Source organism: Centruroides sculpturatus, unplaced genomic scaffold, assembly GCF_000671375.1.
Source record: "Centruroides sculpturatus isolate CEXI.00-Female unplaced genomic scaffold, Cexi_2.0 scaffold1031, whole genome shotgun sequence".
Classification (NCBI taxonomy): domain Eukaryota; kingdom Metazoa; phylum Arthropoda; class Arachnida; order Scorpiones; family Buthidae; genus Centruroides; species Centruroides sculpturatus.
Window position 1 is genome coordinate 67,325 of NW_019385211.1, and position 15,265 is coordinate 82,589.

Sequence of the window (15,265 nt, forward strand, 5' to 3'; positions counted from 1 at the left end):
TTAGTCTAGAATCGATTAATTTTATGGAAGAAAATCTTTCAAACAGCCGTAGTCCGTAAACTTGATACGTGTCGGGTTGTGATTGGAAGGATTCGTAAGAAATCGGATTCCTAAAGAATGGAACGTATCTCTATCTTATAGGGGGGTCGACTGTAAAACATTCTATACAAGCAGCATTTTAATTGCTTAATTATTATTGCTCAGTGTGTAAGCATTTATTTTAAATAAACTAAAGGTTTTTCTACTAGTCTAGCAAGTGCTTAAATGAGTTTGCAATGCAAGTAAATAATATAAAAATTAAAATACTACCAATAATTAGACAAAAGTCTTCTGTATACAGTTATACCTCGACTTACGTCGTTCCCGATTATACGTCGTTTGTCAAAAAAGTATATGGAAAAATAAAAATCAAGTTTAAGTCATTTTATTCGACTTTACGTCTGTCCGCCACAAATATTGAAGTCGTAATATCACTAGAAAAATGTTTAAAGCACATAAAATCATATTAAAATATATACATTTACAAGTATGTACTGTATTTACAGTACATGCATTTGTTAATTTAGATTACTTTTTTCTGTACTATATTAATTAATTAAAAACTAAAATTTATTTGTTTGTAAGCTTAAAATAGATCCTTATTAACCATACATTATTAAAAATGCATTAATAAATAAAATACAGAACCAGAATTGGCAATTTATGGTTTAGCCTAGTGACAAGTAGATTTGGAGACAAGTAAATTCGACTTACGTCGTTTTTCGACTTAAGTCGTTCTCCTGGAACCAATTACCGACGTAAGGCGAGGTATACCTGTATTGTTGAAATCACCTGCAGATATCATTAACATATCAAATCATTCATTAGTGTAAATAAACTGTGGGATTATTTTGTAATATAAATAAATATTCAAATAATAAAAAAACAGATATTAATAAATTTAATATTGTTTGCTAGAAACCGTTAGATCGACAACTTACAGACGTCGGCATCCTTTAACGCTTTTTCATATTCTTTTAACTTCAGGTAAGCGGCCGCACGATTTTTGTAAAAGACGACAGATTCCGGATCCTTAGCCGGAATGAGTCCGAGAGCTCTGGTGTAACATTCCAACGCTTCGTTATAGTTTCCGGAAGCAAACAATTTATTTCCTTCTTCTCGAAGAGACTTGATTTGTTCCATATCCACATTATTTGTCATTTCTTTAATATCTTCTGTAACTGGAAAAGTTTGTTCCAATGAAATTACAATTAATTTTTGCCAATTAATTTACAATTAAAATATTTCAAATTATCTAGTCCATACATTATACATGGCAGTAATATTACTTTTCTCCCAGAAAAGTAATATTACTGTCTCTTTACAACTGGCTAAACAAGAATATAATTTGGACATAAGAATTAATATTTAAAATTTAAAAAGCTGCACTTTTTTCTTCAATTTATTCAAAATTGTACTACAAGAATTACAGTTAATAACTCCACGAGAAATAAGTAAGTTCACGACGACAGAAATAAAAAACAAGGATTTTTGAGAGTCGACAAGACTAAATGCTAAAATGAAATTTGACAACAAATACCGTATTTCATTTCTTTCAAAATATTAAACGGACACAGATTTTACGGTCTCTTATTGCCCGACGTCATTTCCAAACACACGTAGGTTTACGTAATTTTCAAATCTGTCGTTCCGGTAAAACGACGGAAAGACCGGCAAGATTTTACCTCCGCCCTCCGGAGTTGTGGGTCTTCCTTGCGCCAAAAAGAATAAATTTTAAAAAACCACAAGTCCAGAAGCAACGATTTGCAAGACGAGACGCCACGAGAGGAATTCCGGGACGGTACCGTTTGCGGGCATTAACAAAAACTCGAGAAGAGAAAGCCAAAACGACACTTAAGATAGGCAGTTTCCTCCTCGCAAAAAGAAAAAACAAACGTCGGCGAGGAACGAGGGCGGCCGCCGAGGCGTATTCGGCGCAGAGGGTCGGTAGGTCCGTCGGGAGGTCCGTCCCGGGGAACCGAAAGAGGATCCTTTAAAAACGGTGCCGTTCCGTCGGGCACGTCCGACCGAACGGCCGGGGACGAGCCGAAACTCCGAGACGACGGCATCCCGCGGAGGGCGGTTCCTCCGGCAACGGGGGCACCCGACGGAGACGACGGCGGACCGGAACGGTCGTCCGCTCGGCGAAACGAGCCCGCAAAAGCGTCCCGAAATCGAACGCGTCTCTCGACGTTCGAAAGTAGCCCGACCGGCCGAGCGGCGGCAAGGCGACGCCCGGACGATCCGCCCGGGGAAACGCCTTCCGACAGGTCTCTCTAAGAGTAACCGGCCCCCGTCCGGGCACGGCGGAGACGGAGCAAGCCCGGTCCCGGCCGGGCGCAAACCGCCGAACCCCCGGCGTCCGGAACCGCTCGGCGGCCCGTAAAATCCGTACCGGTCCGTAGTAAGAACGAGTCCGTAATTACAAAACAAAGTCCTTAACGTCGGAGACGTCAAAGCAATACAATTATTTCGTATTTATCGATTTATCGGAGAATTTTTACGAGACGAAGACGGCGGAAACTTAGTTGCGAAAAAAGGACGGGCCACAAAGTAGAAAATTATTCGCTTTCGTTGTCGATTTAACGAAATCGCATCAGGTAAAAGAGCGAGAACTCGGCAAACGAATAATTAGCTGACTTTCTTACCGCAATTAATTAAACTGGTAAAGACCCGATGCGTACTTTTCACTCACCAGATACTTACCCGACAGTAATTTACATTAACCGACGGAAGAAAAGCCAACGACGCGCTTCCCAGCCGTCTACTCGCAGTATATATACCGTAAACGTATTTCCTGCTTCCAAAACTTTCTAGAACTCGTCTAACTTTAGAGCCGGACCGTTTACTATATTTAGAAATACCAACAGACTAACTCACTTCGACCATCCCCAAACACGTGCGGGAGATAATTCGACGGCACGCCTAAATAAATAGCTGGGAATCATAATTTACCGGGAATCGACCGAGATCCTCCCGCCACCGAGAAAACCATACGCGATTTTCGTAAACCAATCCAATCGATGCCACCACGCCGTCCTTCGTCCGCACGGCCGTCGGTAGATGGCAGCACTCGTATCGTTTTCCCCCATCGCGCGGTATTCGGCTTCATACGTTCCAGAAAACCTTTTGTTTCTATTCTAATAATTATTTTTATACGTCATTTTTAGTTAACGTTTATCTATTAAAAACGAAAGCGCGACCGGTCGATGCTATTTTCGCCCCTGCCTAGTCCCGCGGATCGAGTATTTTACCTACGTCGGGGGCATTTCGGTAAACTCCGGCAAGAGTTATACTTAAGAGACGCGTTTTACTTTAACGTTTTTAGATTTTAACGCCTCCGTGTCGTTACGTTTAATTGTCTTATCGCGCTCTTATATTAATACGTAAAGACGGGGAAGATTAGGGAAAAATTAGGGAAATTTCCCTAACCGGAACACCCCGGCCACATGTATAATTTTATCCAATACATTTTTTTACGCCACTGACGACTAAATATATTAAAACGAACGTTGTAAGTTAATTTATTTAAGAATTTTACAATAAACGCGATAATTACGGGATTTTTCGTCCGGGCGGATATCCGGCCAATCAATATGGCCGCCGGTAGAAAGAATGGAAGAAGACGTGGTATTATCGGACGTGCACATTTATACGGAAAACGCCACGGTGGAAGGATCCGAGATTTACGCCGCGTTACCGGAAAGGTGGAAAGAGCGAGTAAAAGTTGCGCGGTCTCGGTTCGTTTTCCGTCGGCCCCGTGGAGGAGAGAAAGCGAAACGGCGCCCGACTAGGGATCCGCCGGCCAGCGACGAGGACGGAGATCTGTTGATAGAAAGAAAGGACGTAGGGCCTAAGAACGTGCTGACCCTGGTCCATCTGACGGCCACCCCTCTGAGTTTGGTGGGTTCGCAGGTGTGGAGAGGGGCCACCTATCTGGCCGACTTCGTATTGCACGAGGGATCTTTACGATTCGGAGGCAAGAACGTGCTGGAACTGGGCGGAGGAACGGGTCTGTGCAGCATCCTGGTTTCGTCTTACGCTCGTCGGACGTTTTGCACGGATCGCGGCGCCACCCAGTTGGAAATATGCAGAGCCAACGTGGAAAGTAACGGGAACTCCGTCCGGGTGCGAGAATTGGACTGGACCTCTTGCGATCCTCTTTCGGCCGGAGGAAGATTCGGGTGGAGCGACCGAGACAGAGAGGAACTGAGGGAAACCCAAGTGATCTTGGCCTCCGACGTGGTGTACGACGACCGTCTGACCCATTGTTTTCTCCAGACTCTGGACTGGCTGCGGAGTTACGCGCCTTGGCGGGTGGCCTACGTGTCTCTGGAGAGAAGGATCAACTTCGCCTCGGAGACGTTGACCGAGTGCAGTCCCGCCTACGACTACTTGGTGGACAGACTGGACTCTCTGCGCGACGTATACGACGTCGGTCGCTGCCCGGACTTTCCGCAGTATTTTCGCTACGAAAGGACGCCCCAACTGCAACTGTGGGCCATTTCTCCCAAGACCTGATTGGCGCAAACTTCGCACCTACTGTACTTTTTCGAATTGATGGAAAATTATAATTAAAGCGCCGGTTTATTCGCCTTTCTATTTAATTTTCCAACGGAACTCGACAGAAATCCAGGATTTCTGTCGAGTACAGATTTTCTGGTGGACCAGAGAGGAGGATCGTTGCCTCTCGCAAACTAATTCCGAGTATAATAACGCGCGCCATCTAACCGGGAAGTCGGAATCAAATGTTTGGGTGGAACATTTCTTCCGCAGTAATTTTTTTATCGAGTTTTAAAGACTCGAACCTCTTCCCAAAAGCCCGTCTTCCAGTTTTTCGGCCATTTTATCGTGGCCCGAGTCAATCGGTCGCTTGTTGGTAATGTTAATTAATTCCCCGGGAGTGAATTCGGAATACAAATAAATATTTTCTGTCGGTAGTTGAGTAAAAAAATCCAGCAACCGGTTGCTTAACTTTCCCGGCAAGATTAAAACTGCCCTTTGTGGCGCCCGTCCGGTACTGTATTTTATTATTAAAAACTTTACATTTCCAATTATTATAGAGCGGTAAAAAGCGTAATTTTTCAAGTAGGGGCGAGTTTTATACAAAAAATTGTAAATGCTAACAACCGGTAAAATCGTCATTAAGTCCCACCCCACTCGACTCCCTTCGTCTCCCCACCCCTCGACCTTTAACCACCGATCTAGAGCAGGGGTCGGCAACCTTTCGAGTCGGAAGAGCCAAAAATTACAATTTACAAAATTTCAAAGTTTTTTAAAGATCCACAAAATTTTTTCTTGCCAACGATAAATACTACTCGCATAAATAAAGTTTTTTGATAAAAAACTAATCTATTTATTCAGAATTGTCTTGCGTCGAAAGCGAATTAAACCTGATAGAAACATCCGACGACGGCGTCATTCGAGAGCTTCCGACGGATTGACGACGCGTGTCGCGGGGGAGGGGTGCGATGAAAAGCGAGTACAAGTGGCTGAGATAGAATCGGTGCCGAATCCTCGTTAATCCATTCAGAACGATTTTTAAATGTTTTCTTTTTGATAAAATAAATAATATTTGTGTATGGAACTAAAGAGCCGCAGCTTCGCATCCAAAGAGCCGCGGGTTGCCGACCCCTGATCTAGAGGGATCGATAATACGCAAATATTGCGAAATTTTCGACAAAAAGCGCGGGAGTTAATAACCTTGGAAGAGAGTGAACGAGGGCCACACGCAAACATCTATACAGAAAAAAACCGAATTTTTTTGCATTTCCGGAAGTTTCCGAGTCCAAAATTGTAAAAATCTTAAGGGGTCGTTTTTGTGCCACGGTCACGCGTTTCCTCCGCTGCGTAAAACCGATCCGGGAAAGTAATAAAGGAAAGTTTTTACGCGGAGTCGATCGGAATCCGTTTCCAAGAAATTGTATCGTTAAACGAGGATTTCGGCGGAAACGCGCTAACCAGTGGGTCCCGACCGTTTTCCGTATTTGTAAAATTCCGACGAGAAGGACAATCGGCGGGGACAAAAGAGGCGACGAGGCAAGTAGAGAGACGGTGAGAAAGGACGAGGAAATAGGGCGCCGGTTTCCCGCGGGTGTGGGTATTTTCCTCCCTTCGCGCCGCTCTACATTCTCTAACCCTGACCGCGGATGCCGCCGAACCACTTGTTTCCAGAGGTTCTACGGCAGCATTTAAAGCGGATATTCGCCCGGCCCGGCTTCCTCCGCCGGATAGAAGAGGGGGAATTTTAGCCAGCGTTTCGTTATTTTTATATAACGGCGAGGGAGGGAATGGGTTTCGACGGATAATTTAACGAATCCGGGTCGTCGAGAAAGGAAAACGAAAGTCGGTCGACCCGGAGACGACAGATGCACGGATAGTTACGCGCGGACGACGTCGCCGCTCGGCACCGATCCGACTGCCGGAAAGTTGGGCGGAGCGGGAAGGATTCCGTCGTCGTCCGCGGAAGAGTGTCGTGAATGGGAAAAATGCCAGCGAGTCGCCCGGAGAGTAAAATAAGAGGCCAAAGACGTCTTCCTTCCCTTCGGTCGGATTAAGCGGGAACTTAAAGGGTGGACGATTATCGTTTCCGGGTTAAAAACAAATAAATGGTTGGCGGCATTGGATCTTAAAAGAGACGAATGCCGTTAACCGTTTATTTCTTACTTTGGTCAACGGAGAGTCTTCGGGCCGTCGTCATTTGCCGAGGAGACCGCGCCTTTAAATCCCAATCCACCTCCGGCCTTTGGGCCTAGACGAAAATAAAATAATTTTATTAGACGCCCGAAAGGCCGATATTTTTGTAAGACGGTCGGATAATCCGCTCGTCTATCGCTACTGGTTAATTGTCCGACAATCGATAATTTTATTAACCCAACGACGAAAACGTAAAGGCGAAACGGTGGGAAGTAAAGAGGGAGGCCGCGGTAATTTTTCCAAGAAAGGTCCTTCGCGTTACGTAACGGAGCGGTTACGACCGTTAAAAATAGTTCCGTCTCGGGCCGACGATTCTTTCGTAAGCGCGCCGACCGAATTCTTTTGCCCGCGCGACGCTTTCGGCACCGATCCGCCGTCCAAACGTAACGGGAATTACAAATCGGGGTCGGGACCGATTTTCCGAGGGATTAAGCGCGTTTTAGATAAATATCGAGGGACGGTGACGTCGACAGAAATCGATCTCCATCCCGGCGCTTGGAGCGGGTCGGGGGGAAAAGTCGTCCGTCTTGGGAAATCGCGCCACGCGGTCGGAGAAGATGGCGCCGACTTTAAAATTACGTTTAGAGCTTTGCTCGCGCCGACGTAATTATCGGAGTAAAGGCGGCGGAACCGAACGTTTACCCGATCGTTCGTTCCATTTTACCGGCATTTACATAATTAGATTTAGAAAAATCCCGTTAAACGGTCGAACGGTTTAACGAGAGAACCTTTCGAAATTCCGTCGGGTGGGTGGAAATACGTCCCCGTTCTCTACGTCTGTCGGAAAACAGCTCCGGCCGACGGAGGAAGAAGAAACGAAGGGCGAACTGGGAAACGCTCCCGGTAATTTAAAGGAGCTTCCGAGCTTCTGTCCGGCAATTTAAATGTTATGGTCTTCGTCGCCGTTGGGGAAGGTGTGGGAGAGGGACGGCCCGAATAAGTTAAAAACTTAATTTAAGAAAGAGCTTTTAGAATTTTCGTCGGGAACGTTTTCGCCCAGACGCCCTTCTCCCGTCGATCGGTCGTCGAGCCCGGGATTAAAGCCTTATCGTCCGGGTTTCTAGACGAACGATCTCGTTCCACATCCGCGTAACCCATCGCGCGATTATCTCCCAAATATTTATCTACCTGGCAATTATTAAATAGTTTTCCCCCCTCCCGAGGGGAATGCGCGACCCCGTTTCGATACCGTAACGTTAGCGGTTAGACCCGGACGGGTAACGTTTAATAAAAGCGGAGGAAACAATCGATCGTCCGTCTACGTAATTTAGAGGATTTCCGAAAATCGAACGTCCCGACCTAACATTTTTGAAAAGATCTTTCCCCGTTCTCGTTTCTAGTTTTACTTTTCTCCGTTCCGGTCAACGGCCAAACAAAGAACTGGAAAACGGAGCTGCGGGAATTATTCCAGTAAAATAGAAGAAAACTAGAAAGTGGGGAGAAGGACGTTCTTTTAAATGCTAATTTATAATTTAAATCGATAATAAAATAATTCCCACCTACCGCGGATTACCAGAGTTTTTTACGGAATATCGGCGGAGCCGGATTTCGGAAAGAGAAATTGGAAAATGTCGGACCGTCCTCGCCCCCTCCCTCCCTCCCTCCCGATACGAAATACACGTTCCGACATCGGACTAAATAACGTACTGTACAGTACGTACCGAGGGAAAGACGGGAAAGATAAAAGAGAGTGGGCGGCGGAGAAAGTTTCCGTAAGTAATAGTCTACTCTTCGGTCGGAAAGTCGAATAACCACCGGATATCGGAAGGACCCGAAACGCCGTCGTTCCTTCTCACAATAAAACAAATACAGTACTACCGCTACTTCGTCCCGGAAGACGACGACTTCCGCCCCGCTTCTTAACCACGGTGTCCTTCGCCTTTGTTTCCCTCCTCTCCGGCCGAGAAAACATAAATCAAATACGGTATTAAAGGAGTTTACTCGGCCGTCGTCCGATTAGCGCCAGTTGGAATAATTAAATCCTGGGTTTTCCTCCAGACGGAGACGATCGGAGCCGTCGGTTAGAATGTGGAGGAATCCGGGAACTGGAATAATCCCCCGGTAGGTACAAAGGATAAAGGAAAGAATGGCGATCGATAAGCATCGGAACGGATTCGGATAGAAAGTGTCTGTCACGGTTCCCCAACCGCCGATGATTTCACCGGATAGGGTGGTTTCGGTTCCTGGTTCGACCTATCCCCGCGCGCCTCACCCACTTCCACGTTGGCCCCGGGACTATATAAAGCGGGCGCAGTCGAGACGGATCGTGACAAACCGTCGGGGAAAATGGTAAGTGCGGACGAGGCGAATTTCGTTGCTCTGCGCCGCCATTAAAACGGCGGAAGACTCCGGAGAAATAGGAATGACCTTTGTTCTTTACGTTTATTTCAGAAAACGTTTTTGTTGTTTGCCGTAGCGCTGTGTCTGGCGGCGGCCAAAGAAGAAAGTAAACCGGCCGAGAAGGAGGACCTGAAGGGAGAAGAGAGTTATCACTACGGTAGTTACGGAGGAGGTGGCAAGGGCGGTTACGGAGGAGCGACGAGCGGAGGCTATTCTAAGGGAGGTAGCTACAGCCAAAGCTACCACAAAGGGGGAAGCGGAGGATACGGAAAGGGTGGATTCGGAGGATACGGTGGACACGGTGGTTACGGAGGTGGTCACGGAAAAGGAGGTTTCGGAGGAGGACACGGTGGTTACGGCGGTCACGGAGGCTACGGAGGAGGTCACGGAGGCTTCGGAGGAAGTCACGGTGGGCACGGTAGCTACGGAGGAGGACACGGTGGTTACGGCGGTCACGGAGGCTACGGAGGAGGTCACGGTAAAGGTGGTTACGGAGGAGGTCACGGTGGTTACGGAGGCTACGGAGGAGGACACGGTGGTTACGGAGGTCACGGAGGCTACGGCAGTCACGGAGGATTCGGCAAAGGTCATTTCGGAGGTATCGGTCACGGAATTCACGGCGGTTTCGGAGGACATCACTGGTAAAAGGAACAAGAAGATCAAATAGTATCGAGAGCCGAAACGTTTTCAACATTCGATCGGTCTGGCGAGAATCGGACTATAAAAATCGGGACAGGTTAAATAAAATACTGTATTATTTCTCGTTACGTTTTGCTTCCTATTCCAGTCACAAAGAACGCACCGGTATTATCGTATTTCTGCAAGAAACGAGTGAAAATTCGACACGCGTGACCCTAGTTCTTTTGTTCTTTCCCTCTCGCCGCTACAAAGAGGACTTTGGTCGGGCCCACCATCTTTATCTTTATTAATCGAAGGAAAACAGTTATATAAGCTACGTGTAAGGACGGGAGCGTAGCGGTGGGTTTTTCGGTTTCGTACGAAAGAATACGGTAAAACCTGGTTAAGCGGAGGTGGGTTAACTCGAATCTGTCTACGGGTTCCGAACACGGTACGTAGGGTTTTCCGTGTAATACGATCCGGTCAAATCGAAATTGTCGGTAGACCTACTTTCGACTCGAACGTATTTTCCCGCCACAATCCACCCTTTGACCCGTCCGAGATTTTTATTTTCTGTAATATTCCGCGCGAATACAGACGATTAAGACAAACAAACAGTTCTTTTCTGTGCCCAACGCGACATCTACAGCCAAAGCTACCGCAAAGGGGAAGCGGAAAATACGGAGGAGATCATACAGGCTACGGAGTTTGGCATCCGGGCCCGACGCCACCACCTTTTACCGCCTTTTTTTAAAAATTAAATTAAACTCTTTCCTCTCCATGGGCACTAAAAGGGCCTCTTTTATCCAGCTCGTTACGGGTTCGACCGGGTCCACGAAGGGGCGGCCGGGTAACCGCGGACGGGCCCAACGTATCCGGACGGACCACTCCCGAAAAATTCCTGGGATTTTTCGACCCGTCGAGATTGGATCCCGGGTCCCCTCGGAACGATAGGTTGCCACCTCGACCGCTCGGCCATCCGGCCGTCACCTTTTACCGGCTACGATACGTTACTGGCGTGATGTTGAGAAACGCTCGACCACGAGGGCCGTGCGGTTAAAGTGGCTTCCTACCGCTTTGGGGGACCCGGGATCGAATCCGAATACGTCGGGCCCGTCTCTGGCCACCCGGCCGCCCCTTCGTGGACCGGAATGGGCTGGTCAAAAGAGGCCCTCTCAGTGCCCACAGGGCGGAAAGAGTTAAAAATAAAACGAGAAACGCTCGACGACGGAGAATTTGAGATCAAGTATTTAAGTCGAATTTGGAAACTTTTATCTCTTAAATATCGAATTAACGATGTTTTAGTAAGTTATAATGCGTTAGTTCCATACTAGCTCGTGTTAAAAACAACCCAGAGAAATCTACCAAATACTGTACTATATAACCGCGAGTATAATTAATACAAAGTTATACGATTTAACAATAGTCTGTTTACGTTACGGCCTATATATATAAAGTGAGCAGACGTCGGGTATTTTACCGTCCCGTTAAAAATTGTCGGAACTCCGCAATGTCCCATATTTTGAAGAATCCCGGTTCGTTTTAAAATTCCATATACCCGTAACTAAACAATCTCCGTCGTCTTTATAGATGCTAGGCCACATATAAAATTTTTGGCATCCCCATACCCGGTACCTAATCGGACGGGCAAACAAAAGAGGAAAATAGCGTACCGATACCGTGTATAAATCAACGGATAAATATTAGTGTTGTAACTAGTGTTGTAACGAATAGTATATTCGGCCTCGGGCCGAATACCGAATATTCGGCCAGGAGCGTGGCCGAATAGCCGAATATTCGGCCAAACTATTCGGCTCGATTAACGCACGTACGAAAATTGGCGCGCAAACCGCATTATGGCAAGGATCCTGCTCTCTATTGGCCCGCTGTCACTACGCTTCCGGTTACGCCTATGCGGTACCGGAAATGTACGTTTTATATGTACCTAAATAAAAGATTGTGTGTGTGTGTGTGTGTGTCACTACGCTTCGCCAATCGCGTTAATTCTTGGCAGTTGTAGCCGACAGACAAGAGTGTCATGGAAGTATGTGATAAATGATGATATCAAATGACCTACATTTGTAAATAACGGAAAAAGAACAGAGAAGGACCGCGAAGTGAAAATGTGAAAATAAATATGAAATTGAGTCGATAACATAATCGAACGAGTCGAGGCAGCTTATTGGCACGAAATTCGCGCCCCTCAATGCCAAACGATTGTCGTCATAGACTTCGGAAAGCTAAATGTTTGTAATGAAAGTCACTTAGCGTGCACGGGCGAAAGCCCGGGGCCGTTCGGGCTATCGAGCTGTCTCGAATCTGTGAAATCATAACTGCGACTTATATCGACGTCCCATCTGTCTCTTTTCTCCGTTATCACCAGGCTACGAGTCACGTAATTGTAAAATGGGAACTCTACCACGGAAAAGTGACCAATCGAAAGTATCGTGAGGGCGTATTATGATGTATGAACAGGCATACGTGGATTAGAGCGATAGAGGAAAGAGAACGGGAAGAGCAAATACGAGCGCTTAAAAAGAAGGATAGGTAGGATCAGACGCTCAGATGTGCGAGGATTCTCCAACGATAGACGTGTACGTGTGCCGATTTTTCTAATTATAAATTGTGAATACGTGTGACTAATATTATTTTCTTTTTAATTTTGTGCGTGTTACAAGTTATAAATAAATATAAACAAACAACACTAACTCGATAACATTAAATCTAAGTACCAAAATGATTACTGTAATTTACTGTGTTTTTGTTATTTATTACTCCCGTTTTAAGTTATTCGGTATTCGGCCGAATAGTGAAAAATAGGCCGAATAGGCCGAATACCGAATAGTAACCGAATATTCGTTACATCACTAATAATTATACTTCTTTTTTCTACATTTAGATCCTGCAGAAGGTGTGTAAAATGGCAAAAAGTGGAGAATGCGAGTACGTTCGGTTCGAGTAAGGATCTCTTGGCTTCCATCTGTCCATCGACAATAAGATCCCGCTCTGTGATTTGCCATAAATTATTCGCTGGATTTGGGCCGAGTTGACTTTGGGTAAGTGTTTATTGTATTCTACACTCGGGAGATTTTACCATCTCGGTTTATAAAGTAAGACAATTTCGTAAAAACTCGCAATTAATGGCCGGACAATAGAAAACTGGAAATATTTATGTACGGTATTAGCGTGGTTATATTTTCATACGATTGAGATTATATCTACAGAAAAGCCACGTTTTTACGTTATCGGGCATACGTAGCCTGTATATTCTTGTCCAAGTACCCACAATAATACATCGCGGGGTGTAAGTTGCTGGTCTCTCGACAGCAAAAGCAATAGTATAAATGAATGTAGAAATTAAATTACCCAGTAATCTTACGTGATTACGAGGACGAGAACACGCTAAAATAATCGAATTAACAACGACATGACACGTAGCAGTTCGCAATTAATTGCCGTAAGCAAAATCATTTTTGCTTGTTGGCATGTAAGTGTATTTTAGAAGAAAAAAATTATTGATATAAAAATTAATTAAATAATTGAATATTTTATAGGATATGAATTTTCTGAAAATCGTGGATGACTTCAATCCTTCTCCTTATTTTGACATCCCGATAGAGTCGATGCTAATTTCGATTATCACTTCCCAATTTTGACTTTATCCCGGCTGTGTCTCCTTATTCTGAATTATCATTTTTCCAAATTGGTCTACACGAATTTGGACTCTCGATTTACGTCTACCTCACCAATTTGGATTATCCCGAATTACGACATCCCCGAATTTGACTCCCGAATCGTGTCTACACTCGACTTTCCCGGATTTTGTGCTCAAATTTGTCTCCTGAATTGTGTTTTCCTCGAATTTGGACTGTATTAAATTGTGTGTCGGAATTGTATCCATTGCTTATTTCGTCACGTTAATTTACTCAATATCCGAAGAATGCCGGCAAAACGAAAAGATGAAGTGTTAATACAGAAAATTGAAGACGGATTATTTCCGAAATTTCTCGTAAAGTACGGAGTTTTCGCGTTGAATGAAACTGTAAGTGTCGTTATCATTAGGAAAATACAAATTTAAATAAATGTCTTTAAGCATTGTTTATCGCTTCGTGAATGGTAAAGTTTTATTAAGATGCATTTATTAAGTTTTATTAAGATGCTTTGGAGAACTCGTCAGAATTGTGATTTACATAAAACAGATTCTGAACTATTCGAATTAAATTAAACAGAAGCTACACAGTTGCGGAAGAATTCAAATCAATTGGGGATTTCTACGAGATATTCTGTGGCAAAGCTTGGTGCTGGATCAATTCGAGAATTTCTAAATTTATCATTTCCGTATGAAGATTAATTGCTGAATAATATAAATGTAATTACTAAGAAACGTCGGAACAATTCAATTGTTACTGTAAACTATTTTATTTCTGTAATAAAGTCTTTTTCGGTTGATTTGGCGTCGAATTATTTCAAAATCACTAGAAACTGTCACCTTTAAAATTATGCCCAACTGGGTTTAATCGACTGAAGTTAACTCTTTGAATTAACCATTGGTTTTTATATCGGATGATAAGAAAATATCACCAGCCGAACGGTCTTCGTACCCTAAACACTGGGAATTCTGGCTTGTGATTTCGCGCCTCTCTCGGACGGGCTGGCCACGTGGAATTTTCCGGATTTTCTCCACTTCCATAACGCATAAATAGGAGCCAAATTTCCTTAAAAACACCTCCCGGAAGGCATCTCCCAAGTGTCGCGTTGCCATAACTTAAGACCATCCTTGTTATCATTGATTCTATTCAAAAATTCATTATTTCTCCGTAAGATAAAAATGTTATCTACAGAAATGCGTGTTATCTTCTTTAAAATTACGTAGAACTCTTCTTTCTAAGCCTCTAATTACTAATTCGCAAAGAATCCCAGAGAGGGAACTCCTCTTTTCTCCTGTATATTCGACCACAAAAAGTAAAACAATATTGATGGCATACAAGGCTAGCTAGTTATTCTAGTTCTTGGGTGTAACTAAGCAACTGAGGGTTGTTGTTGTTGTACATGAAATTCAATAATTCCTCCACACAAAATTTAATCATTACCGAAGGATACACGCTTTCGTAATCTAAAACGGTCGCCACTTCATCTTCCATTAAAGAAATATTTTGTACTTCCTCGACTACAACAAGAGGATCTTGCCATCAGCCTATCATCATCGAGTTGTGAGGATAAATACTCACGTAACCTTTTTTCTAAGATAAAGGTGGGCCCCCTACACTTCTCTACCACTGGTCTTAATTCATTTCCGATTTTGTACGTCTTAGCAATCGCAAACAATCTTGGAGCTCTTGAACATTTCTTCAGAAAGGGTAAAACCGCAGCGAGACTCGAGCGTTCTAACTTCTTGACCCTTCTGTCCAAAGACCCAATTATCTCGTCATCAACAATCTGACATTCGGTCTTCTCGATGTAAGCGTGTAATTCCTCGTTAAACGTGTGCCTCTTCGTGACAACTAAATGCCTAGTTTTGTCTACTTTGGTCATCACTAGATCGTTCGTTCTTAACCACTCCTTCGTTAGCCAC

At 44.5% G+C, this 15,265-nt stretch overlaps 3 protein-coding genes across 3 annotated transcripts in view; 2 read left to right on the plus strand and 1 right to left on the minus strand.

Annotated features, from left to right (window-relative positions):
* LOC111636191 (protein unc-45 homolog B-like) overlaps window positions 1–3,166 on the minus strand; it is a 67,490-nt gene extending 64,324 nt beyond the window's left edge. Inside the window, exons 1-2 of the mRNA XM_023381386.1 lie at window positions 2,995–3,166; window positions 981–1,220 (exon numbers count right to left, since the gene is read on the minus strand). Of these exons, the coding sequence (XP_023237154.1) occupies window positions 981–1,220; window positions 2,995–3,151 (397 nt within the window). The 5' untranslated portion in view covers window positions 3,152–3,166. The remainder of the gene's footprint in view (window positions 1–980; window positions 1,221–2,994) is intronic.
* Window positions 3,167–3,604: 438 nt separating this feature from the next.
* LOC111636194 (methyltransferase-like protein 22) lies at window positions 3,605–4,994 on the plus strand. Its single transcript, XM_023381390.1, has one exon. The coding sequence runs from the start codon at window positions 3,655–3,657 to the stop codon at window positions 4,558–4,560; it is 906 nt and encodes a 301-aa protein (XP_023237158.1). The 5' UTR covers window positions 3,605–3,654; the 3' UTR covers window positions 4,561–4,994.
* A 3,309-nt stretch (window positions 4,995–8,303) lies between these two features.
* LOC111636202 (glycine-rich cell wall structural protein-like) lies at window positions 8,304–9,720 on the plus strand. The gene is made up of 2 exons (XM_023381404.1): window positions 8,304–8,447; window positions 9,127–9,720. Exons 1-2 carry the CDS (start codon window positions 8,304–8,306, stop codon window positions 9,718–9,720), a joined length of 738 nt encoding a protein of 245 aa, XP_023237172.1.
* The last annotated feature ends 5,545 nt before the right edge of the window (window positions 9,721–15,265 follow it).

Excerpts from the sequence above, each read along its gene's own strand:
- LOC111636194 (XM_023381390.1), top strand. The coding sequence starts at position 3,655 with ATGGAAGAAGACGTGGTATTATCGGACGTGCACATTTATACGGAAAAC.
- LOC111636202 (XM_023381404.1), top strand. The coding sequence starts at position 8,304 with ATGTCGGACCGTCCTCGCCCCCTCCCTCCCTCCCTCCCGATACGAAAT. Across the intron at positions 8,448-9,126 it reads GGGCGGCGGAGAAAGTTTCC|AAAACGTTTTTGTTGTTTGC; the intron begins GTAAGTAATAGT and ends CGTTTATTTCAG.